General features: G+C 43.0%; 1 protein-coding gene across 9 annotated transcripts in view; it reads right to left on the reverse strand.

Annotated features, from left to right (window-relative positions):
- Window positions 1–27,134, reverse strand: part of Svil (Supervillin) — a 360,495-nt gene that overhangs the window by 17,833 nt on the left and 315,528 nt on the right. For all 9 annotated transcript variants that reach the window (XM_075680927.1, XM_075680923.1, XM_075680924.1 and 6 more), the window contains 7 exons: window positions 21,347–21,513; window positions 18,738–18,905; window positions 17,438–17,549; window positions 16,356–16,507; window positions 13,023–13,125; window positions 8,649–8,856; window positions 784–926 (listed from right to left, as the gene is read on the reverse strand). In XM_075680927.1, the coding sequence (XP_075537042.1) occupies window positions 784–926; window positions 8,649–8,856; window positions 13,023–13,125; window positions 16,356–16,507; window positions 17,438–17,549; window positions 18,738–18,905; window positions 21,347–21,513 (1,053 nt within the window). The remainder of the gene's footprint in view (window positions 1–783; window positions 927–8,648; window positions 8,857–13,022; window positions 13,126–16,355; window positions 16,508–17,437; window positions 17,550–18,737; window positions 18,906–21,346; window positions 21,514–27,134) is intronic.

Below are 27,134 nucleotides of genomic sequence, written 5' to 3' on the forward strand. Positions count from 1 at the left end.
CGGGGGGGACAAGTCACATCGATCACATAATGGTCATAGTAACAACGTGCTAGATAATCCTTTCCGTGCATGGTGCAGCTGTCGGCTTGCAAGGGTCATCAAAAGAACACTAGGTAAAGTTTGATGTGAAGTATTTACACACTGCAACTTAAAATTGCATAGATCATACAACAGGCCTACCAAAGTAATGATTTCTTTGAAGTTACCAGCAACTTCCAACAAATAGTTGCAAAATTGCAAACCTGTAATATTAGTATCTAGTCAACACAGAAATATTAATTGATTATTGACTGAGTAATGTATTGAAGCAATATGGCAGTAGCCTGGAATTAGGTCTGCAACCCTTGTGTTCAGCAGCAGACTACCACAGTCACCGAGTTAATATGATAGGCCTAAGCATTGAAAGAGCCCCTCCAGAGTAGTCACAATGTCTTGATAGAGCATTTGGAAAAGGTATGTTGAATGAGCTGGTGAAAAATTCAGGGGTGTTATGTGCTAAAGTCGCAATATGATTATGAGGCACGCCGTAGTGGGGGACTCAGGATTAACTTCAACCACCTGGGTTTCTTTAACATACACCCAAAGCATGGTACACATGTTTTTTGCATTTCGCCCAATCAAAATGCGGCCACTGCAGCCTGCAATTGAACCTGTGACCTAGTGCTTAGTAGCACAACACTACATCCAATAAGACATTGCAGCTGGAGGATGGGTTGGTGAAGTGACACAAAAGAATGCATATCGGCACATTTGTGAGATGTGTCATATTAAGGGCACACTCACTGTCTAAGAGTGAAACAAACAGGTGCTGTTTCTTCTTCTTGTCACCACCAAATGCATCCCAAAACCCTCGCTCCTCAGCACCTTCTCTCACTTCTGTTAGTTTCGGCTCCACGTCCTTTGCTATGGCCATCTCTGCTGGTGTTCTGCAACAATGTAAGAACAATACAAAATGATAATCATGATAACCAAGGCATGTGTTATTTGCACTTCTTACACTTACAGACTGTGGAAAGGAGGTTGGTGCCAGCTACGGTGGATCCACTTATACAAAGCTTGCCGGCAATCGCTCTGCCAGCAATTGCCGTTTCCCTGACTTATGTTGAGAAAAAAAGATGGTCAACTTCCATTAATTCGACTCTGACAGGACCAATGAAATTGGTCTAATTATCTGGCAGGACGGATTAAACAAGAGGCAGAAAAAAAATTCATTGAAAATCCATTTGGCAGCATGTTTCCAGATTCTAACATGTCCATGAATTGAACATGTACCCACTCTTTTGGGTTCAAAGCAGAAAACCAACGTAAAAATGACATTGGAGCTCCTAAACAAAGCAGAAATTCAATGTGCACACAATTCTTTACCTAGGAAGAAAAACATAGCATGCCCTCTATTCTGGTACTAATAAAAACCAACATCATTGTACTATACCTTCACAAAATGGAAATTTACTTAATGTTCGCCATCATCATTCTCAGACAATTTACCACTATCTATAAAGGAGCATGACATGTCCTTCGTAAGGTCCATAGTTTGTTTGATATTTGGCATTTATAAAACGACATTGCAACAATCGCGAACTGGATAATGGCCCATGCCTAGACTACATAGCTAGTTTGTCTATTCTCCAGAATGCAAAGAACATGCGATGCGACTTATTGCTGCTATCTCAACTCTTGTTACTGCTAGAAATGTGCTCATTTTTGGTGCTTTTATATTTTAAAATTTTATTTTAAGACACAGTAGTCAATGTATACTACAATGCATAAAATTGTAGCCTGATCACTAGTGTTTTGAATTGATGTATACCAGTAATAATCGTTCAGACAGTGAGAATTCTTACGTGAAACTAAAGAAGCACCTTAACGAACACAAATGAAAGTAATAATTTGCTTTTTAACATAAGTACCGAGAGCAAAAAAAGAAATTGAAAATATATGAAATATGCACTTGGTTCTTTGTTCCCACGTTTTGTAGATCAGATCATGCAAAAAAAAAAAAAACTTATGAGGTCGTGATATGTGGGAAAACAGTAGCTTCGCAAATGTGAAAACAGGTAAGTTCCTATCGTACAGGGAGCATTCGTTGTTACCGACTGCAGAAGGCACCTGGTTTGTTTATTACTGCATTCTTTAGCTTCGTGAAGCAATAGCTATCAGGTCAGGGGGCATGCAGAAGACTCTCGAAGCTTTATTATTGCATTCGATCAGCTTTGCTGCATAAGCAAGGGAGTCAATGTTTGTTCAACTGGCACTGGAGCCTCGACATGCTTTGTTCACATTACAGCACTGTACAAGAACCAGAGTGTAGCACAATATCGCACAGTACTGAATAAGGGCACTTGCACAAGTAGTGTTCAAAGTGCATAAATTTAAACTGCTAGTCAAGCTTCGGTTGAAGGTCAGTCTGAAATTGACTGTGTGCTCTTGTGCGAGTGAAAACCTCACAAGATGTGAAGGATTGCTAGTAATAATTTCGCATATGCTGTTGAAAAACTGATGAGTACAATCAACCCACGGTAGGAAAAATAAAGTTTCCCTCTATATTAGTCATACAATTATTAAGATAACATGCACTCATGAGCATCTACTGTTGCTTAAGGCATCATTCAAACAGACTATATGTGAGATCAAAAAATTGACAACCCAAGAGAAGCTTCTAGTATTTGAAAATTATATTGCTGAGCCGACCAAAGCACATTTTTGAAGCTTTTCTTTGGAAAAGTTCTAGGAGCACTGGGGGCTAGTTTCAACAATATCTCCAGTTGAACTGTTATTTTTCCAGACTCCCCTATGCGCCTTTTCTTGCTTTAAAGTAAGGGTGTGCAAATATCAAAATCTTTTAATACAAATCAAATACAAATACTTAGCTTTGAATATCGAATAATGATATGTACATGCATTTATTAGCAAGTAGGGTTAATTTATTATGTAGAAACATTGCAATTGCATTGTCAATGCTAAAAAACGAGACTGGTAAGCCATCATATAAAATCATTGTGTATTCGGCTCATGTTAACTTGGAAAATTGAGTAATTCCCAATAGCTGTCCTTGCCAGCCTGTGGGTTATTATACCGCATCAAATGCTCCTAAACTCGGAGGCATTTGACCCTGTGCCAGTCGTCCCTCATTGCATTTTCTGTCAAGCAATAAGCTCAAAATCTGAGATGGCGCTGTAAAAAAAAGAAACAAAGTGCCACCTCGCCATCCGCAAACCTGTGCTCCTTGCTGCTGAGAGGCTGGCTTTCCCGCAAACATTAGGCGTTTAATAGCTGAGTGCGCTTTACAGGCGAAATTTCGGCAGCACACGAAATTATCACAAACTTCAGCACAAAATTGCCCCAATACGCTGGATATAGAGACAAATGCTAAGAACTGTGTTTTCTCCTGCACAGCCAGCAATATATTCGACTTGATTAGAATATTCGAACTCAACAGAATATTTGAACATTTTTGAATATCTATTTTTCACACTGAATATGAATACTAAAAATGTAATATTCGATAATATTCAAGCTTTTCGAATATTTGCGTGCCCCTGCTTTAAAATATTTCTGGGGCATGTCGAAAATTGGCGTTTTCGGCAGAAGATGACACGTCTTCAATGAATTCAGTGTGCCCTACAAACTGCCAAAATGGACACTGCAACTATTGGAGTTGCAACTGGGATCGGTCACATGCATATGATCAGCCAAGTTTGAATTATTTTATGAAGGCTCACTTCCAATCGAAATAACAAAAATTTCGTCCCACAGGAATCTACCGGCGTCGACCGCAACCTTCAGTCATGATTGAAATAACTGGAATCAAATTAACGGAAGTCAAATTGACAGAAGTCTACTGTACTACTGAGTTACATGTGGCATAGACATGTCAGTTAGCCCCAATGTTGTGCACAAGGCAATCGCACAGAGCAAAGGTAGGATGTCTACACTCCTCCAAGTCCAGTCTTACTACATCAAGCAATTGGTGGCTATTAGCGAGTAGAGTGGAATTTCGTTGATGCAAATTCTACAGGGTCATGAAAAATATTTGTGTCAACAGAAATTCGTATCACTGAAAACACTGAAAACTGGCAACCTAAATTAACAAAATTCACAGCAACTAATTTTTAATGCGATAGCGCTAAGGGCCCCCTGTCTCAGAAAAACTTGCCGGTGTGGACGGCGGCAGAGTTGTCCGTGAGCGAAGATTTCCAGATATATTTAGGTATATGTATATGCCACGCCTTGCCATATGACATATGACATGCAGCATATGCGGGCTATATTGCCACACCATTCTATCACGGAAGTTGCGCATACCTTGGCTTACATTCTTGACTAAGTTATTCCTCAGATTTTTGAGAATGACAGCCCAAAAACAAATGTCATGAAATAAAACACCAAAAGCGCATGCTTCTTATGTTAAATCTTTTAAGACTTAAATATTAGAAGCACAAAACAATAATACGCTTGAAAATTATGTTTTTGGTACGGCTGTACACAACCTCCGCGATCGGCCCATGCGAGAGGCCGCACTTCTACCAGAAAGCTCACCTTCGTGCCAGCGTTTCCTCGTAAACATAGTGGTTACATAAGCTACAGTTGCTGGGAAGTGTGAGAAGCAGTCTGGGATCTTTGAATGCTATTGCATTCCACTCTATAAGCCAAAGCTTAAGGGTCCTCAGATTTCTCACTTAGAGAAGCAAGAAGTATACTGGAAAAAAAAATAATTTATTTGGGGCAGAAGAAATCCTGATGTCCTATTTCTTTCTTGTCAGGTCACCCAGCAGATTTCTTTCAAATCCATAAAGATGTGCACACGTGTAGTCGCTGAACTCACCCGTGGCCATAGCATGCCTCAGGATGTCGAGAGCGTGCAGCGTTTGAGCTGCCGGTGGGGGCCCCTCGTCATTGGCTTCACCATTTTCATCGCCTTCGTTATCACTCAAATTTGCAGCCTCAGACAAAGCCTCAATGAGAATGTCCTTGACCATGCATGCACCACAAGTAGTAAGGCTGTCGTCCGCAATCATAAGATCATGCATGAAGCACCCGGCATCCCCCCAAGCTGGTCCTAGTCCTCAAGTTCCGGGTCCTCCAGCTCAAGGGGCATATCCGTAGGGCTCCAGATGAAGCCACACTTATTGAAGCAGTTGGCTATCATAACCAGCGTGACTCGGTCCCAAGCCATGGCTATAAAGTGAGTAGCATCCAGCAGGCTTATTCACAAGTCACCATCCTTATGATCAAATCAGCTTGTTTACAGTTGCCAATTTTGCATGAAAAATGTTGTACAATTAGCGAAAAACCAGACGAGGTAACGGGTGACATTCATATTGCTTATGGGTTTAACGGTTATTGCAGAGTTTGATGATGTGCGCTGTTTCGCGTGATGTTATTTTTCACCTTACCTAACCCAGATCTCGAGTACAGTAAAACCTCGTTAACCGTACCCGCTTAAACAGCGGTTTCGTTTTAAAAGTAGTAAAGTTATATCCCCGACTAAGCAGCCATTGAACATAATGTGTTTTGTTTCCGCATAAACAGTTCCAGCTTAGTGCATACATGTCAGTTAACACGTAGCGTTTCCACTTTTCGTCGCACAAACACGGCGGTGTGTCGTCTCCATTGAGCGGACCGGCAGAACAACAAGCTGCAGAGATCGGAACAACGGCCTCTAAGCACCCTGTGTGTTTGCCCGTGAAGCCACATCAACATCATTTCGGCGCCGTGCCAGAGCGTTGTGGCATCGTGCAAACGAGGATTCGCGTCATGCCGAAGCTCGGATAGAAAAGACATCGGGTGCTTAGCATAGAAGAAAAATTAGACATCGTTCGTGCTATCGAATGTGACACGAAGTCAGCACTGGCACGTGACAAGGATCTGCTGTTGACTACGGTGTGTGGCATTTGTAATGCAAAGAAGTTGCTCAGCAGTGCTGCTGCAACATCGAAGAGATGCCGGCTACGAGGTTCGACTTTTCGCCATCGTTGCCTCTGTTGTTGCCGAAGTGTCGACCAGCAACAGTGATGAGGACGACATGGAAAGCGACAGCACAGGCGATTCAGGCCCGACAGTGGCAGAAGCTGAGCGTTACGTCAGCCTCATGAATGCAATCATCGCGACGAGAACAGCACCCCACAATGAAAACAGTGCCCCACGACTTCTGCAGCACTACCACGCACGTGCACGGAGAATACATAACGCCAACGAGGAATCGGCCATGCGAGTGTTTGCCGAGAAGGGGTGGGGGGCTGGTTGAAAAGCTGGCACGCAGCTTCAGTAAGTTTGAGGCCGCTGTCGTCACTGCTAGGCCGCTGCGGCATCAAACGAAAATAACACTTCTGCCACGAGAAGTGAATAAATACTGCATGTTCTTTCGCCCTTTCATCGCACTCTCTCCGAGTTCCGTGTTCCATTTTTGACAGGTAAGTGGGCGCAATCTCGTACTATTTCGGCTAAACAGTACTACCGTTTAGTACATACTTTTTCTGAGCTCCGGCTAACTACAATTTAATGAGGTATCACTGTACATGGTTCTGAGGATCTGCCAGCATCGCGGCAAGCCAGCGGTCGAGCAAATAATGATACAAAAGGAAAAGTTAAATGCAACTGGCGTTTTCTCCGGCCGCAACTTGTTTTACGAGCTTGCAGACCAGTTGACTATGAATTGAATCCCTTTCCTGGTCCCTGGATCAGTCTAAACGAAGAAGGCTAACTAACGAAGCAACAGCGATGTACGTGACTGTTGCAATAGATGGTGACAAATGTACGCATCTCAAGTTAATCGCGCAGGCACCGAATCGATGAGGAAACTGGCCTTCACCCCTCCGGGTATGTGCCTGACAACTACTATGCTCACTTTGTATAGCTAGCTGCTCACTAATTTGCAATTGCAATCGATGCTTCGCCTTCGAAGCAAAACTGCGACATTAAAAAAAAAAATCATGTTTTTCTGAAATAAGAAACATGAAAGAAACCAGTTTTTTCACACCCCTCAAAATGTCATGAAATTTTACATTTGTATTCCTTGCTTTTTTTTTTACCTCCTTAACTCGCTTCACCTTTAAAGCGCAGGCTTTTCTTTGGTCGAAGGTTGAGAAACAGACCTGCCTCATCTGCATTCAAGACATCTCGAGGCCCATACCCCACGATGAGTGACAGCAGTGTAGTCGAGAGTCCATTGTTCATGACTCACTCGTCAGCCTTTTTTCCTTCGCCACAGACACTTTTGTACATAAGGCTGTGCCTCGTTTTGAAATGGTGCAGCCAGCTGCCAGAAGCCTCGAATCCATCAATACGTAAAGTAAGTGTGATCTCGTCTGCTTTCTCTCTCAAAACCTTGCCGTCTATATTCACAATGGCCACAGTAACTTCCTTAAACCACATTAGCAGAGCTTCCTCTAGCTTAAGATGATGGGCTGCCTTCACCTCCTTCGCATTAACATTAGAAGAAAGCATATTCTTCATGATGTGCTCACGTTGCCCAACAATGGTGCTCTATGTCAACGTTGGGAGGCCTAGCTCCTTCGCCGACTGTTTTTACTTGGTGTCCTCGTCCACCTTCTGCAGGATGTCCAATTTCTCTTTAAAAGACAGCTTTCTTCTTGCGAGACATAGCTTCTTGCAATGTGGCAAATGTACGACAACAAGAGCATGGCTTCGAGCACAGCAGCAGCAGAAGCAATGACAGCCCCCAAAAACACACGGATGAAAGCGTCCCCTCCCCAACCAGCAGGCCTCCCCCACCAGCATCATCTGTACTCTACAGCGAAGGCACACAAAGGCGCATCAGGACCTCCGTGATTGCGCACACTTAGACGGCACAATGCGCACCATCTCAGAGGCTATATAAGGCCCAGCTGGTGGGCGACGCTAGCAACCTGCCAAACCAGCAGCATGGTGCACTTGGTGGCGCGCGTGACAGCGCACTGTTCTGTTCCGTGGCCAGACAGGACTGTGGGGTGGCATCTGTTCGTATCAAATGCCGCAGGACAAAAATCTATTCGTAACAACCGCACTCTAGCATCTTGTAAGCTAATGGGCCTTGGCTGGGGCCACCGAAAAATTCGTTATGCCAAAATTCTACTGTAGTGTTAAACGTCACCATTCACTGGACAAATTATTATCTCTAAGAAGCTTCAACAAGAGGTGAAACATTTCCCATCTGAAAATTCAGTGTCCCTGTGGGAAGACAAATCCTTTTGAAGTTGTAAACGAAGCCAGTCTATGTTTCAACCCTTTGAGAAGTCTTCCGCTCTGATAAATTGAGCAATGTTTCAGTGACTACAAGCCAGCACTCCAGGCATTCTAGCAGTGATTTGGGGTGGACATCAGCCTAAAGCACAACATTCTTTTCATTTTTAATTTTCTTGCAGACAGTGGTCATTTTCAAGACACATGTATGCACTAAATTGCAAGTGTTCCCAAATGAATTCACAGGGAGGCCAGTGATTTTGCAAGTGGCACTTCCAGGCTTCAGAAACACCTAACCAAATGAATGCGATATCTGATGAACAAGGCAGTCAGAGCTGAAGAACAAGAGATGCACTGTTCATGCATATCATAAATGTGTATCACCTCAAACAATGATCAGTAAAATTGTAAGAGGGAGCCAAGCTCCCCAAAAACATAGGATGGGTTAGCACAGAGTAGAGACTCACTCTTCTGCAATGGACTTTGCTGCAGCCTGTGCCACTTCCAGGGAGTGTGGGTTGCACTTGGCCCCATGCCACAGGTACACGCGCCCGGTGGAGCGACTCAGCAGCAGGAAGGAGCCACGGCTACGCAGGTTCTCGACACCAACCGGTGTCTCCACCAGAGCTGCCTCCAAGGGGCACTCGCCACGAACCACAAACATGCGCCAGTCTCCTGCAATGGGGGCAACACCACTTGACGAGGGAGGTCACACTACGCAAACAACACTTCAGCATTGTGCCGATGACAATTTATTCACAGTTTGCTTGATTTGTTGGCTGATAAGGTGCATGATTAGCCAAGTGAATGAGTGATCATGTTTTAAGCCTCAGAGCTACATCTGGGCTATGAGGAACGTCACAGTGGAGGGGCGTGCGTCAAATTTGCCCACCCAAAGCTGTTCGAATGGGTGGCTAGGGAAAAAAAAATCAAGACAAGCTGAATTGGTAGATTAATCTTGCTCTAAAACATTCAAAGCATCACTCAAGCATCACATCAAGAGTAGAGCTTTCGTAAGAGAGAAAACGAAGTAGGCAAAGAAAAGGATTAGAGCCATTTCTGTGAAAATACAGTCCCTGATGTATATGTCCTGCTTAAAAATGAATACCGTATTTACTCGCATAACGATCGCACTCGCGTAATGATCACACCCCTGAATTTTGTCGTCAAAATTATTTTTTTTTATTTCCCATGCAATGATCGCACCCCGAACTTGCCGCAGCAATATGTTGTGTGCGAAGTCTAGCTAATATTGATCGCGCTTACCATCTGTTGAATGCTACGCGAATGACTCAAGACAAACCAAGCGGTCTGCACGCACCAAACATTCTTAAGTAGATGCCTGATTTCATTACTTTCATCACTTTCCGCACTTCCATGACAAAAAAAAAAAAGCTGCAACCAGACTTGCCTTTATTATGTGTAGGCTTTATAATGGTTGTGGTCAACAGCAACAAAAAAGGCGCCTTTCGATTCTTCGCATCTGCACTTGTGGGCACGCAACAAATCGCAAGCGGAAACGATAGTAGCCAAGTTTACACTGATACACTAAAAGTGTACCCTATTCACACGCCGATGCTTGTAGCACAGCTAAGATATTCACACACCCTTAGCGGAATTGTGCCATATTAGGATAGTAGTGAAGACATATGCTGCAGTTTCCGCAGCATGCTGGCCATGTGTTTCTATGTCACTGGCTGCTAAGCGCGCCCATCTGCTTCTGTCCCCTCAAAGTGGACATGGCTACGTTATTTCTAGAAACTTGCCAATATTATTCATTACTGATGCGGAAGAAACTGTTTCAATGCACGTAATGTACTCGCAAGAAGAAAAAAAATCGCGTTCGACTTGCTCCGCCGGCTGCCATTTTTGTTTTGGTGTCCCGCAGCAAACGCGGGACAGAAAAAAAATTTTCTCTGTTCGCGAGAAATTTAACGTGCGTAATGATCGCACCCCTGATATTGCGTCAATTTTTCTGACAAGAAAGTGCGATCATTATGCGAGTAAATACGGTATAACCGATCCCAAATATATCAAACTCAAAGGAGATTGTGAAATGGTTTAATATATCAATAATTCGAAATCTAAAATATGCCTATCTGGAGCCTCTCCAAGCCCTCCACACGTCCAACAGTTTCCCCGAAGATCATAAAAAGCGGGAACTTGCCAATTTACTTCTATAAGGCCATGTCAAACACACAAAAAGACTTATTTTTTGCTCACGAATGTTGCTAGTTGTTTGCACTGCTTAATGGCCTGATATACTGATCGCAACGCTAACCCTAAAAGCCTGTGTCCCCAGGCACGAGACTGCAGTGCACCTTGCGTGTATCCAAGTGAGTGCTTGTGCATTTATATCCAAGACAAGGTCGAAATAGGCGCATCATGGATGCAAGCTAGCCTGTACAGATACATATGCTACCAGGGTGTCTACCAAGCTGATATTTCCAAATTCCCCGAGTTTTCCAGGTTCTCCCCGACTGCCTTTGCAATATTCCCTGAGTGACACAGAACTTTATGTCAAGACGGGCTCCCTACATCATGTCGCTACTATCTATATATGCTTACTATCATTCTCTAGTAAGCATGTCAAAAAATAAAAAAACAAGTTAATTCATTTTGAATAGTAAGGAGTAGTGTTTACTTTATTCAAAAAGAAAACAGAAGGGAAGGGTTAGTAAAATGCACAGCGAATAAAATATCTTCGAAAGAAATAGTAAAACCCATTGCAAATCGAGTCTCAACGTTCTCAAATACGAAAAAGAAAGAGATGCATACAGAATATTTTCGAATACGAGCTATTTCTATCAACTGATAGCAAGCGAATTGGTATGAGGCCCGAACTTTATAACAAGTGAGATTCTCTCGCAACAGCTGGTAAGTCAACCTCAACAGTCCTGACATACTCTCAGCCCACGCACAATGCCTCGATGTTGTATTTCACTCTTTTAAAGAGTTTTTTTGCTTGGATGAGGGACACCTGCATATCGGCGTCGGCCAATACTTTGCTTTTAGAGTGCAAGCTCCTTCAAAAAAGCAGTGGCACGCTTCCTTTCCCGTTCATTTCTCAATGCATAAGTCCTTTGTCTTCTTGTTCTCTTTCGTCTGTGCGTTCGCCACATGGACTATTTGAACCACCCTTTTGGACAGCTGTACAGTCAGCATCCAATTTTTTCGGACTCCCTAGGGGCCGCAAGAACGTCCGAAAAAATTAATGCATGTCTTTTACAGCCCTCAAGTGCTCATATCGCCACAGGCACATTCGAAAAAGCTCTGTAGGCCTGCCAGTACACTTATTAGGCACGTTGGTGCTTGTACTGTGACAGGAGGTGGCGTGTGCACGCGTTTATAATTAAGGAATACATACTGTGTCCCGTGAAAGTTGCCCCTTCCTGCACTTATGCTTCACAACGCAACATTGCTGTAATGAGGCGAAGCTGACTTTCGGGAACCGGCATTATGCAACGCGTTGTGCTTTCCGAACTTCGAAGCCAATCACGATGACCAAAAAGGCGGTGTCGGTGCCATTGCTGACAGCGGCGAATTCTTTCAATGAAAGACACAGCGCAGAACGGCAAGAAACTTAATACCGAACCTCGAAGCAGCTAGGCCTAGCATTGCCGCGGTGGTGGCTGCGGCAGCCAGCGGATCTGCGTGCGAGTGTGCCGGTTCGAGGCAGCGAGGTTATCAAAGTGACAACGGTGGTGATTTTGATGAATGCCGTTTCGGACCTGCGGTCACAGCAAAAAGTCCGGAAAATCGGGTGTCGAAGGGTGCTTGTGTCCGAAATTTCAGACGTTCTTATACATTGACACTATGGGGTCAATGCCACGAAGCTGTCCGAATTATCTGGCGTCCGGAAAGTCGCTCGTTGACTATGCTCTGGCAACTCCTCCAGCCGACAACGCGGCGTCAAAGACCAATCGTTACGATTTCTCTCTGTAGCTCGAGCCAGCATTACCACGACTCATTCCCTTTCAATAAGATCACAGCTAATTTTCCCTGATAGAAGCACAAATTCCCTGAGTTTTCCCTCAGTTTTTCCAGACTACTCAAAATCCCTGAGAATTCCCGGTTTTCCCGGTTGGTAGACACCCTGGCTACCATCAGTGCAATTGCGCGGTGAATCGCACGTGAGTGTGTCTGGCCACATGTACGTTACACTACTGTAATGACGAAGAACGCCACAAGTGAAAAAAGAGAGAGAATGGCAAGCAGAAGAATAGAGTAGCAGTGGGTCAGGGGAATAATTGGTTCTTGGTACAGCCGAGATTTGGGTGTGTCGTGGACTGCTTGGAACCCATTCAAGGTGCCGAACTCCCATTACAATACCAATATGCTGTTGAAACAGCTTATAGTCAGATGTGGGTAATGGGCCACATCCCCTCTTGTGTGTTGCTCAGCACTCCGACACCTTGCGGCTGGTATGCCTCTTCGTTCCGAGCCTTTCCCCTCCAGAATCCTAAAATACTATTCTACAAAAGCCCTTGTTCACAAGACAAACCTGGCAGAGCAGCATCTCCAGTTCGGTATCCCAAGCCCGGCGCCACTGAGTGAAAAGATTGGACTGGGATTATTGGACTGGGAGGCATTTTGGGTTTTTGAAGCAGAGTGGCAATCTGCTTCTGCCAATAATGAACAGCTGCAGTTTACATTACTGTACTTCAACATCACATTATCCTACAGCATTACACAAAGGAAAGCCAAAGTGTCACAGTAAAATGGCTGCCTTTACTGCACCATTAAGCAATGAAGGTGAGGCTAATCTGGGCAACAGTGCCTCATGCCTTGAATATGGGTTAACAGTAGCCCTTTCTATACTGTTTGCTGCTTCAACCAACCTGAGTCAACAGCTTCCTCTTGCCGTTTTCCATTGTAGACAACCATCTTGCCCTTGAAGAGGTTCAAGAAGCAGGGTGGTTCCCTACCTTGCAAGACACGCACCTGCCATAAAAAAGAAGAATGAATGAATGACGTATTAAGAAGCAAAGTACATGTTTACATGGTATTACACTGCCAGAATTTAACAGCCCTTAGTTTTCAGGTCCCAGCCACAGTTCTCAATTTATGTACAGTTAAACCTCGAAATGACGAAGTTGGTAAAATATGCAATTTGCTTTGCTCATTGAAATTCATACACTGAAATTTAATATTTTATGCAAATACAGTCAGCACTCAAATTTTTTTATGTAGGGGGGTCGCAAATTTTCAGAATTATCGGACAATTGGAAAAAACAAATTTCAAATTAGAAAAAGAATAATTTTCTTAAATTTGGAGCTGGCGCTGAAACATGAGATTTCTTGCAGTGTTGACGATATCTTCAGGTCAGCGGTTCGAAGCGAAGTGAACCATGCTTTGACGTCTGCTCCACCCCCACGGCTGATAGTGTTGCCCACAGTGGAACAATGCTATAATGAAAAGCACTGGCAACGGGGAGCAAACATTTCATCCGCCTCTTGCTTCCAACGCATCTCTGAAACTCGAGATTATGCAACCTCCAGCACTAAACATGCAGGAAGGCACCCCTTAATTCAGAGCAATTTTTTTTATGCTTGACCAGAAATTTTGTTTAATAGCACCGGAAGAAGGGCATATACGCAAAGGGACCCACTGTGCATAGTTGGCTTGTGGAGGAAGAAACCACAATTTCCACGCAAAGGAAAGTAGGGGCAAATACGAGGACAGCCCAGGCTTGAAGGTGCCAGGACCAGGGCACAAGCATGGGAGGGAGGAATTCAGCAGCAAGACAGCAGAAATTCAGTCGTCGGAAGATGTTCCATTCTTCATCTAGATGAAGAATTTAACATGCATTGTATTTCTATCTCCACTTCTCGTTGTTCCCCACTTCAATCGTCGCTGTATGTTTCCAAAGTTGTAGAATGTAGTCGTTCATCTTTTTCTGCTGCCAATCACCATAGCCACCGTCAAGCGCTCCATTTCAGCCGTCAACCATGTTTTGTTGCCAAAAGGAAGCCGCCTTCTCCCTAACCACATGAATAAGTTGCTGTGCATCATCCCTGAAGGCTCGGAACTGCCAGATGCCCAAGATGCCACAGGCAATGAAGGACATGATCGATTTCATCGAGAAAGTGGCGGGAAACTTGGGCAGATGCAACTGTTCGGAATGTGGCTGAGAATATGCACATATATTGTTGGGGTATAGTTCAATTGCCTGTACATATTCATTGAATTAAAGCACCTTTCTTTAATTCAATTAATAAGTACAAGCAATTTCCCCTATGCTGTCCTTGGTGTCTGTCAGCTTCTTATGATATGACTAACAAAAATCAGGCCCTCGGTTTGCCTTCTCATTTATAAGTACCAAGCACATAAAGTAGATTGTCGCTCATACATTTTGGAAGAATTGCAAGAAATCGTACTAAACGGGAAAATGTAAGATTTGAAGTCACTAAAAATTCGGTGCACCCAACTCATTGACATCTACGTAATGTGAAGCGTTGCACAATTGCTGTAGCATGAGATGCCAGCATGAGATGCCAACGAATGCTGAGCTGGTGGTAAACGGCCTGTGACAGGTGTCATTTTTGTGGCTTCGGCAAGCTCACATTACAGCTTCACGAATTTGGCCTATGTCAGCAGCTTCTTCAAGTAGGGCGTTTCGGCGGGAAGTTTGGCACAACTACTCTGCAAAAATAATTGCAACTCGAGACAGCCACGCACCTTGAGTGGGTGGAGTGCGAGCAGCGAGAGACCTGCTTTGTTGCTTTCCTATTGCATAGTGTTTTAAGACAATTAACAGGAAATAAAAACGTAATTAAGCATATGGCCAACACTGGAATACAATGCCACCAAAGTGAAACAACACTTACTTTGTGGCATTTGGGTTATCACCTATTAAATGTATGCAGTACACTTTCAACAGCACTACGCCACATACGCTGTGAAACAATAGGTAAAGATTAGGGATGTGCTAATATTGAATAGTAGATTTTGAAATGAATATATAATTGAATCAAGAAAAAGCGAAATATCAGACCGAATATTGAATAACAAATGTTTTCAGAAAATTTGATGCTTACCAATTTTGGGCAAGAAAACCCTGTACCGTACATGCACGGGAGTCTCCAAGCATTGCAGAAAAAAAATGTATGGTCTACTCATTAAATGGGGCACCAAATCAGCACTGACTACTGCTCAGTTCTAGTATATGAAGGTCTTGAAAAATTGTTTTTCAATAGTATTTCTGTGGAACAGGATCAAGTGCTTTCTTTTTTTTCCTCTGAAACTGACGAATGAATGATGTTCTGTTGTACTGAAATGAATACCAATGAGGTTCTCTGTAATAGCGAATTCAACTTCCGATGGGACGGGACGGGGGTGGGGGGGGATTTAGGAAACATTTTCCATAGAAGAGGTCCAACGTGGTCGCTCACACTAAGGGGTAGGTTGTGTTCGACAAGGAGTCCCGTAAACAGGCACTCCACACGTACGACACTGTTGTCACAGTTGTTCCGGAGAAAGTTCACTATGTTGCCTTGCTGCCCAGCGGTGCGAACTTAGCTTTGATGCTTCGCCGTGGAAACATGGAGTTTCAAGTCTCCTTCACCCCCGTGAGACACGCTGACATCGCATCCACACATTGTAAAATATGCAAAATGTTCTTTTCTTGATGTCAAAAAGCATGGAAATCGCAAGAACTTCTGCAAATACCTTTTCTTGGGTTTTGATAGCACCATGGCATCAAGAACATGAGGATTCTAACTTTACATGGTGCACTGCACACAGACGGCCTAGCCAACACTAATCATACACACAAGCAGCAGCAACAAGATGCGCCATGGAGGAAGGCATGCATGAAATGCAAGAGCTACATTGGCTCTGGCTTTGGTCGGCTTACTAGGCACCGTAGTCGGCTGCTTAGTCTATGGTACCGATGGTGCTAGTGTGGCTGTCGTTGGTGATCTCCGTTTATCGAGATTCGACTGTACACCCGCCAAGGCTAAGAATCTAATCCTCGACTTCATGCTTCGCAGCAGGTATATTGCATCCCTATCCACTAAGGCCCATCAAGGTATTACTGAGAAAAATTCTGGGCACACAACACTTTAAGCAACATCGACAAGAACAATGACTATTACTGAAAAAGAAAGTACAGTCTTAAATGTGGAGGGGCTTAAAGGTATCCGACAACACAAGAATATCAGCCACTCACATGAGGTCCTCGTTCTTCATCCAGCTCAACAGTGAGCAAAGCGCAAGCCCCTTGCTCGGTAACTGTGGAATCCCGGCCGTGCCAGAAGAAGTAAACACATCGCTCCCGCCCTGCTGCCACGTGTCGTGACCTCTGCCCTGACAAATGTCGTCCTGTTGAGAGAAAATAGTGACAATAGTTGGAACGCCAGCTGGCTCAACAATGCCACTTCTAAGTTGTTTTCAAATAACTGACTTGAGTTTCAGTACTATAGGGTATCAGCAATGCGTGCGACACAAAATGGCTGTAGCCCATTGCATGCATATTCAAAGCAGATTTTACTATTAATTTCTTTAGAGCATGATGAAAACCAAGCAGCAAGGTTGAATTCAAATCAAAACGGGCACTTGGGATGTAGATGTAGGTTGTGGCACCGTCTTGAAGCAATAATAGTATGAGCAAGCATACATACTAGGAAACAGAGCAATCTTTACTGATGAAATACAACTTCACTATGGACATTCCTATTCTGACCAGCATTGCAGGCAGTCTACATTGAGAGCCAAGTCAGCTTTCAGGCAAAGTAATGGAACACATCAAGAAAACCAAATAAGATCATATATTGCTATTCTTAAAGCTTTTCTATTTTGAGTGTGCACCAATGAAAAATGTACCTTAGAGATTACGTTTTCTTTAGCACAGACATTTACACCGAATTTCCAAGCATGCTGCTAGGCCGCCATCTTGTTTGGACAGCAAAGTAACCTACATTTTTTTTTTTTTTTTTTTACTTCGATGCTGTCGTCACGAAGCTGTCTTTTGTGCTGGCCGCTGTCTGCTTAGCTGCCTATTTAGCAGTCTACTTAGAGCATTGGAACACAACCTATATCAAAGCAACCGTAGTGCAGTCTTTCATCTAATTTAGTTACCTTCATACGCTCCTTGCAAAAGAATGCACATCACAGATTCATTATTTTATGTATTGATTGAGCAATGAGAATACGAGAATTTTGAGTGCAAACCTGAAGTCTCAAGCTTCAAGGACTCACACTCCTGTGCACAAAGGAATGTAAAACAAAAAAAAAAAAGCTTCGATAGTTTACCAGTTTGTGATACAGCATACTGCCACCGGACAACATAGGTGTCGCCACTGTAAAACTGGCCATAGCTCGACTCCGGAAGTGTCCTGTGCTCATATTCCGTTATATGCCAAACCTGAAAAAGTATGAAATTGATACATTTTTATCAATATAAAGTGAGCACCATTTTACTAGCCTGACAAGCCATATATATATTGCACTTTGTCATCACTAGTTAACAAAGACCACAAAGACTGACCAAAAACATCTTGTACTTCACAGTACAGTGGAATCCTGGTAATTCAAATTGATGGATAATTTAAACTGACTGGCTGATCTCGGCAGAGCCATATGTACAGTCAACTTCCGTTAATTTGACCTCAACAGGACAGGCCAAATTGGATTGAATTATCCTGCGGCTCAAATTAAACAGGACGCAGAAAAAACAAAAATACTGCTCATTTATTCGGCAGTATTTGCCCAATACAAACAAGCCCCTGAATCAAATGCGCGGCCACTTTCTGTGTGTCCAAAGTAGTAAAGTAACATAAAAATTACACTAAGCTCCTAAACGAACAACCTAACATGCACCTGATTTTTGTATCAAGAAAAATTGTTGCACAATAGTGGTCAGCTTCGTAAAATCAGCTTCACCACACAATGTTAAGTCAGCTTCGCCACAATGCATCCATATTATGCAAACAGGAAATGAACATAGCGAAAACGGTTTTGGTTTTTATGTCTGATTGCACCACATAGGCTATGTTCAGCCCAATTTTCTTTTTTAAAGAAGAGTCATTTGAATAGCAATCAAACATTGTGAGCTACAGTTACTTAAACATCTTCCTAAGACGGGCCAAAAATAAGAGTTTTTTACCCCCACCCAGTAATAATTTCGGAAAAAAATTTGCGATTCTTACACTAGTAAATATGGTATGTGCATGTGTGAAGCAAAGCACTTACAAGTTATTTTGGCCAATTGTGGAATAAAATAGACTTGTTTTCCAGCAAACTAGATATTTCGAACTTTGCTGAAATGTCAGGGCAGCCCCTGCCAATTCCATGTTAGCATTCAGCTACCATATGTACCATTCCCGTTATCGAGCACAATATTCAAGGGGCTCCCTTTAGTTCGAACTGCGTTTCCTGCAAATAATTCTCCGGTCCTCTTGTAGTTTGAATTAATGAGGTTCCACTGATGCTACATGGATGTATTTTCGTTAACATTCTCACTTCAGGAATCAATCTTAAGAACAAGGAGTTTTAAGTTTAACAGCAGCCTGCTTTCATCAAGGCTCTGCCACACAAAAGTTTCAAAGGTTACCTTTATTGCCAGTGTGTTTATGTAGTACTGTCTGCGTTCAAGAGAGTCGTAGTACTCAAGCCCTCGTCCCAAATGGGAGCCTGAAAGTTCAAGGTCTGGTTCGTTGGGAAGTCTTTCCAGCAGTTCCTTGGCATCACAGGGCTTCAGCTCCGAATCAAGAGATTCAGCCTGCAATGTATATACAGTGCAAATATTTGCATTAGGAAAACTGCCCATTCTTATCTCACTTGAGAAGTAAGCAAATACTTAGTAACTACAGTAGAATTAGTGACACATGAACACTTAAAAGTGTGGATCAATGCTGGCAAACACTGAGCAGCCAAGTAGAAGCCAGGGCTGTGCGAATATTCATAGATTTCAAATAACGAATTGAACATTCCTCTATTCGATTCGGTCTTCGAGTGTAACAGTCAGCAATTGTAAAAACGAATATTTTCCAAATAGCTTTTGAATAGTTTACTTCCTCAAGTGTGTATGATAAACAGCACTGGAGCAAAAGTTAAATTTCATCCCAGTAGCCGTAGTAGACAAAACGAAACAAGTCACATACTGGAGCAAGATATACATTCCTGAGGGAGCCAGACATTGCCTTATAGAATGCTATCATCCTACACTCTCTGACGAGTCCTGGGTATGCAAACAAATTGCTTATTTGTTCCCAGTGCTCAATTTAAACTCCTCATAAACAACACTTCATAACTTAGAAGTAGAGGTACGTGAATACCGAATACTAGTAGATTTCAAATTGAATATCAAGTCAAGAACAAAGAATATTAAATTGGATATAGAAACATTTAGCGAAATTCAATGCTTGCAAATTTTTGGAAACACTGTGCTGCAAATGTTCAGGAGTCTCCTAGCACTGCCTAACAAAAATGTAGCAAGCCATCAGTAGCCTAAGTACAAGAAATCACGATGTACAGTACAGTCTACTTTTATTAAAGGTAACATCAAATTAGTATGCCAGCAGTGATTACAGCTCAGTTGTATATGAAGATCTGGAAAGATCTGTTTTTTTTTATCAATAGAATTTCTATTGAAAGAATCAAGTGCCTTTTTTCCTCTGAAATTGATGAATAAGTGGTGTTCATTTTGTACTGAACACCAATAAAGTTCCGAGTTGAATAGTGAACTTGCGTTTTGCGGCAGCATTTAATTTATTGTGTACAATATTTTACTGTCCAGTTTTTCTCCAAAATACAGATGGTTTGTCTAAATTTACAGCAGGTAGCTTATTGTAAGGACAATCTACGCAATCGACAAAGTGACTGCACATCACATGACCCTATCACTGTTCCATGCACAGCAGCACCAACAGTAAAGAGCAGGTGCCGTATGCGCAGTTTCATTGTCAGGTTCAGCGCATGATTTGCCACCTGTCAAAAATTCTTAAATGTAGAGGGCCGACGTCGGGGAGCATTCTCAGTGACAAAGTCCACTACCGCGTCTGCCAGGGTGGCCTGTCCGTGGCACGCTCAGCGCTCTATTTACACCAAAAACAGTGAAATGCTCGCTTGAATGGCATCGAGCGCAAGGGGCTCCATGGCACATGTGACGTGTGGCCTTGCATGAGTCTCCATATCAAACATATTGAAAAATCGAAGAGAGAATATTTCAATGTTCACTATTAGATTAGATTCAGTTATATATTTGAGTATTCACACATCCCTACTTATGTTATAATGGAAACTATTTCGTAATAGTCAAAACTACTGTTTTCTTACTCAAAAACTATTAGATTCAGTTCTAGCACTATTAGATTTGTATTCGGTCTCAAAAATTACTGTTTGCATGTCCTTAGCAGAGCTACTTCATTGAAGAAGCTTGTCTCAAGAAACAGCTGATGCCTCACTGAATTAATTATGTTATCATAAATCATGCAACGTGACAAATGTGGTTTCCATAACCACAAAAACACATTGAGAAGAACTCGATGAAAGCAAACACTTATGGCTGTAGAAACATTGGGTGCATAAATTTTTGTTGCGAAGAGGGGAACTGTATGTACAAAACATTGTCTACTTCTTGACGTGGGTCACTAACCAGCATTTTTAACAAGACAAATGAATGCAGGAGCTACTCAATCTTGTCATATCTGAGGAAGGCACTGATAATAGGCTCCTTAACTTCAAGCTTTACAAGAGTCGTAATCAAGCAAGCACTTCATAGAAACCTCATGAAGGAAATACTCTGAACATTATAATATTAATGCAAATATGACACATGTTTTGTGCAATTGCAAGGATGAGAATGCACTTTGCATTATATTCATAAACACGCTGAATATCCATTAGCCCCAGTTCGCACCTGCATATTGCTGCCCGGAACAGCACACCCCATGCTCTATTTGAACAACAAGGTTATATTCGATTGAAACAGTTCTCATCAAAATCAATGTTTTAAATTTTCATGGTCCTTTTACATTGCATTCATGAACAAGTTACATCTGAGGCTGTGTGTCATTCTGATTAAGCGCACCTTTAATCTAAAAATGATAGAAATATTTGACACATGGTAAAGCCCCATCAAGAATCCAACAACTCCATATAAAAAAAAAAGAGCAGAGCAAATGAGATGCATGCAGTGAAACATGGCTGAAAGGAACACACCTTGCTATCTTCCTGTGCTTTGTTTTTGACACGGATCAGTTTGGCATCATCGGGCCAATCGAGGAACTTTTCCTTGAACAGAACAGGCTCCATGTGCTGGTTCACCTTGGCAAACAATGTCCAGTTGGGCCGCACATCACTTGCCATGGACTTCTGTTCTTCAGGCCCTGGAAGGGATGAACAAGGAACGATTCTTCATGAAAGCCTTATGCAGAAATGAGCTTTTGGCTGTGCAATTTCTATGCACTAAAGTTGAATGGAAGTTTATTTCATAAACCTAAAATGGTGATGGTCGTGTACATTCTTATGGATTAGGCCTAGCAACTGGCTAAAGTGACGAGACATTGATGCTTATACCCCTCATACACAGGCGAACTGAAGTCCTTTTAAGTAAGCCCCTTTACTTCGCACTGAAGGGCACCTTACAAAAAGGAGTTTTGCAGAAGATACAGTATGGCGCAGTCTCCATTATGCAGACAAAGCTGCCCGAGCGAAGTATGGCGATGCGAGAATGGCGACATCTGCGACAGGGCCAGTTGCGTGCATATCAAAGCACGTTTGCAATAAAAGTTCACTGCAAGATAAACTGGCTGTCTGTTAACTACAAGAAACATTTCTGGAAGCAATAAGATTAGCACCAAGATTATCAAGTGTTTTGACAACTTTTTTTTTTCTTTGATGGGCTGCACACGAGGCTAAACCTAAGAATCCAACAAAGTAGTTTGGATGTCCCCTTTTCCACTTGTCCTTGCCAGAAAGGACATACTCCTTTGTCTTTTTGGCACTTCCCGAGAACACCTTTCCGGTAGATGTCCCTTAATTCAAAGAACTTGGGAGTTCCCATGTGTCATGAGTACAGTCAATCCCGAAAATATCAAACCAGGCTATATCGAATTATAGTCTCTATCCAACATTTCAACTTCCCCTTGAAAATTCCATGCAAAAGTATAGAAATCTACTATGCATACATTGAACTCCTGTTCACTGACACATTCGATACACTTGCAGGGCCACTGCACTGTACCCCTGCAAGTACGCTTCTAACAGATGCAATCACTTCTCCTGTCGTCATAAACAATTAATGTAGACAAATTTGAAATGGCACTCTTTTGGCAGATGCTGCCAAACAAGACTGAATCTGAAGGGCAGCACACGCCACAGAAGAAAAATGAGCACGGTGTTCAGTTTTGCTCACTTCACATATGAATGGCTCGTGCGAACTGCAGCTGTTTGTTATAGGCAAGAGGTGACCACCACTGCTTCAAGAAAAAAGGCCTTCCTGTCCAGTATGCGTTCCACAAGAAAGCATGGATTACATTGGAATTTATCTCCAAGAGGCACCAATCACAGGATGCCAAAACTGAAAATGCTGCACCAGTGGGTTTATTTGTTGACAAGGGCTTTCCACAAGCAGCATTTTAGGATTCCATGAGTGGCAAAACCAAATGTAACCCCAGCCTCCACTTTGACAGATCTTTACATCAGAGTTCAGATTTAACAAAACCACCACAAGCCACATCTGCACTTCGAGAAAAGAGCCCCACTGCAACAGCAGCGTGCAAGACTCGCCGCTGTGCAATTTGTAGGTTGCACTGAACATGTTTCATTCGCATCACCTGAGTTGCATGCGAATGGGAATGAACTTGAAAGTTCTGCAAGCTGAAAGCCAGTTTTGAAACTAAGAGCGCGTGTGTAGTAAAAAAAAAAATTCTGGGGTTTTACATGCCAAACCTACGATTTGATAATGAGGCATGCCTTAGTGGGGGACTCTGGATTAATTTGAACTACCAGGGGATCTTTAATGTGCCCCCAGTGCACGGGACACGGGTGTTGTCGCATTTGCCCCGCCATCAGCGTGTGTGCAGTCACCGCGCAGGTGCTGGAAGTGAAGGGCCGAGAACAAGGTTTGACCAGCTGTGAGGCATCGAAGTGCTGAATGGCACACAAGGAGAGATGCACATACTTTTTAGGGCGGTCAAGAAGCAAGGACGACTAGTTAGAACAGGAAGTCTGTCCCAGAACTGGAACTCGACAACAGTTTGCCTGGCTCATTGACCTATGCATGACAATCGGCCATGTAAACAGTATTTTTCATACTATTATAAGAGACATGTGGCCAGGCACATTCATGCACATTTCGCCGTACAAGTGTGGCAAGTTCTGCGGTGGGTTAATTTCTACCTTATCGTGAATAATAATGAGGAACAAGCAGTTCAATGTATGAGAGGCGCACCACTGTCTCGCATCCAGGCAATGCAAGTTTTTACGGTTATGTCGCAATCAGTATATCAGACCATTCTGCAGTGCGAGCAACTTGCAATGTTCGTGAGGAAAAGCTAAGACAATTTTTTCACATTGTATGTGGCCTTGGAGAAGCAAATGCACGAGTTCCTGCTTTACATAATCTCTGGAAACTGTCCAAGACGTGCGATGAGCTCAGATAAGCTTGAGACAGGTATATCTTGTAGTTAGAATTATTGATATATCGAACTATTGCACTATACCCTTCGAATTCGACATATCGGGGATCGACTGTATTACAAGTTTGCATGCTATACTAGGACTCTGCTGTTCCACCAGTTGAGCAAACAATGATGTCGACAGCCCCATCAAGCCTCTCAACATGCGGCACCTTTCCTCAAGCAACAGCCAACTGTCTTCGCAAATATGCAGTCATGTGACAATCCACACACCATACCCATAATTACAGAATTTACTCGAATCTGACTGCACTTTTTTTCCGATAAAACAGGTCCAAAAATTGTGTGCAAGTTAGAATCGAGTACAACCCTAAATCTGCGTTACCATATCAGGGTGTCTACCAAGTTGACATTTCCAAATTCGCTGAGTTTTCCAGGTTTTAACCAAGTGGCTCTGCAAAATTCCTTGAGTGGTTCTGAACTATGTTTTATGTCAAGACAGGCTGAAACAATGTCGCCAGGTGCTGTAACTCTCTATAATAGCAAGCTTGCGAAAAAAATTGAAAAAAGAGAACGACTTAATCCAGTTTGAGTACTAAGGAGCAGTGTTTCTTTTATTCAAAAAGAGAATAGAAGGGAGTGGTTAGTAAAATGCACAGCAAATAAAATGTCTTCTAATAAAATTGCAAATCGAGTCTGACATTCTCAAATATGAATAAAAAGGAGATACATACAGAAGCAAATATTTTCAAATATGAGCTATTTCTATCAACTAAGAGTAAGCTCAGTGGCATGAGGCCCGAACTTTGTCACAGTTCAGATTCTCTCTCAATAGCTCGTAAGTAAACCTCAATTGTCTTGACATACTCTTGGCCCTCGGACAATCGACGCCTCGCTGTTGTGTTTCACTGCTTTAAAGAGTATTTTGGTTTGGATGAGGGACACCTGCATCTCGGCATCAGCCAATACTGTTTTTTGAGCTCAAGCTCCTTCAAAACCGCAGCAGCAGGCTTCCTTTCCCATTCATTCAATGGATAGGTCCTTTCTATTCTCGTCCTCCTTCCTCGTTTGCCCCAGGGACCATTTGAAGCATCTTTTTGGTCAGTTGTACAGTCAACGTCAGATTTTTCAAACTGCCTAGGAGTCGCAAAAATGCCCGAAAAGTCTGTCAGTTGGAAAAAATGAATGTACGTCTTTCACTGCCCTTAAGTGCTTGAACCGCTATCGGCACACTCGAAAAAGCTCTGAAGGCCTGTCAGTACGCATATTAGGCATATTGGTGCTTGTACTGTGACAGCAGATACCGGGTGCACGTGCGTGTAATTAAGGAATGCACACTGTGTCTCGTGGCAAAAGCCCCTTCCCACGCTTGTTATCATCATCATCATCATCAGCCTGGTTACGCCCACTGCAAGGCAAAGGCCTCTCCCATACTTCAACAAACCCGGCCACTAATTGTGGCCATGTCGTCCCTGGAAACTTCTTAATCTCATCCACCCACGTAACTTTCTGCCACCCCCTGCTACGCTTCCCTTCCCTCGGAATCCAGTCCATAACCCTTAATGACCATCTGTTATCTTCCCTCCTCATTACATGTCCTGCCCATGCCCATTTCTTTTTCTTGATTTCAACTAAGATATCATTAACTCGCGTTTGTTCCCTCGCCCAATCTGCTCTTTTCTTATCCCTTAATGTTAAACCTATCATTCTTTCCGTAGCTCGTTGCGTCGTCCTCAATTTAAGTAGAACCCTTTTCGTAAGCCTCCAGGTTTCTGCCACGTACGTGAGTACTAGTAACACACAGCTGGTTATAAACTTTTCTCTTGAGGGATAATGGCAACCTGCTGTTCATGATCTGAGAATGCCTGCCAAACACACCCCAGCCCATTCTTATTCTTCCGATTTTTTCAGTCTCATGATCCGGATCTGCAGTCACTACCTGTCCTAAGTAGATGTATTCCCTTACCACTTCCAGTGCCTCACTACCTATCGTAAACTGCTGTTCTCTTCCGAGACTGCTAAACATTACTTTAGTTTTCTGCAGATTAATTTTTAGACCGACCCTTCGGCTTTGCTTCTCCAGGTCAGTGAGCATGTATTGCAGTTGGTCCTCTGTGTTACTAAGCAAGGCAATATCATCAGTGAATCGCAAGTTACTAAGGTATTCTCCATTAACTTTTATCCCCAATTCTTCCCAATCCAGGAGTACCTCCTGTAAACACACTGAATAGCATTGGAGAGATTGTATCTCCCTGCCTGACGCCTTTCTTTATTGGGATTTTGTTGCTTTCTTTATGGAAGACTACGGTGGCTGTGGAGCCGCTATAGATAGCTTTCAGTATTTTTACATACGGCTCATCTACACCCCGATTCCGTAATGCCTCCATGGCTGCCGAGGTTTCGACAGAATCAAACGCTTTCTCGTAATCAATGAAAGCTATATATAAGGGTTGGTTATTCCGCACATTTCTCTATCACCTGATTGATAGTGTGAATATGGTCTATTGTTGAGTAGCCTTTACGGAATCCTGCCTGGTCCTTTGCTTGACAGAAGTCTAATGTGTTCCCGATTCTATTTGCAATTACCTTAGTAAATAGTTTGTAGGCAACTGACAGTAAGCTGATCGGTCTATAATTTTTCAAGTCTTTGGCGTCCCCTTTCTTATGGATTAGGATTATGTTAGAGTTCTTCCAAGATTCCGGTACGCTCGAAGTCAGGAGTCATTGCGTATACAGGGTGGCCAGTTTCTCTAGAACTATCTGCCCACCATCCTTGTTATGTTGTTACGCTTGTTATGCTTCACTGCAATACTTTAGCATATGCTTCACCAAGTAACATTTCTGTATAGAGGCAAAGCTGACTTTCGGGAACCGGAATTATGCAACGCACCATGCTTTCCGAGCTTCGAAGCCAATCGCGAGGACCACAAAGGCGCAATCGGTGCCGTTGCTGACAGCAGCAAATTCTTTCAATGAAAAACATGACACCCAACGGGAAGAAACTTAATAGCGAACGTAGAAGCAGCTGGGCCTAGTGTTGCCATAGTGGTGGCTACGGCTGCCAGCGGATCTGTGTGCGAGGGCGCCAGTTTGATGCAACAAGGTAATCAAATCGGTACAGTGGTGGCTTTGATTAATGGAGTTTCGGACCTGTGATCACGGCAAAAAGTCCAGAAAATCGGATGGTGAAGGGTATTCTTGCGTCCGAAATTGCAGACGTTACGATACATTGACACTATTGGGTATGTGATGGTGCCGCGAAGCCGTCCAAATTATTGGGCATCCAGAAAGTTGATCGTCCACTGTACACTGGCAACTCCCCCAGCCGACGACAGGGCATCAAAGACTACTCATTACAATTCCTGTCA

This window comes from Dermacentor variabilis, chromosome 2 (assembly GCF_050947875.1).
Source record: "Dermacentor variabilis isolate Ectoservices chromosome 2, ASM5094787v1, whole genome shotgun sequence".
NCBI lineage: Eukaryota > Metazoa > Arthropoda > Arachnida > Ixodida > Ixodidae > Dermacentor > Dermacentor variabilis.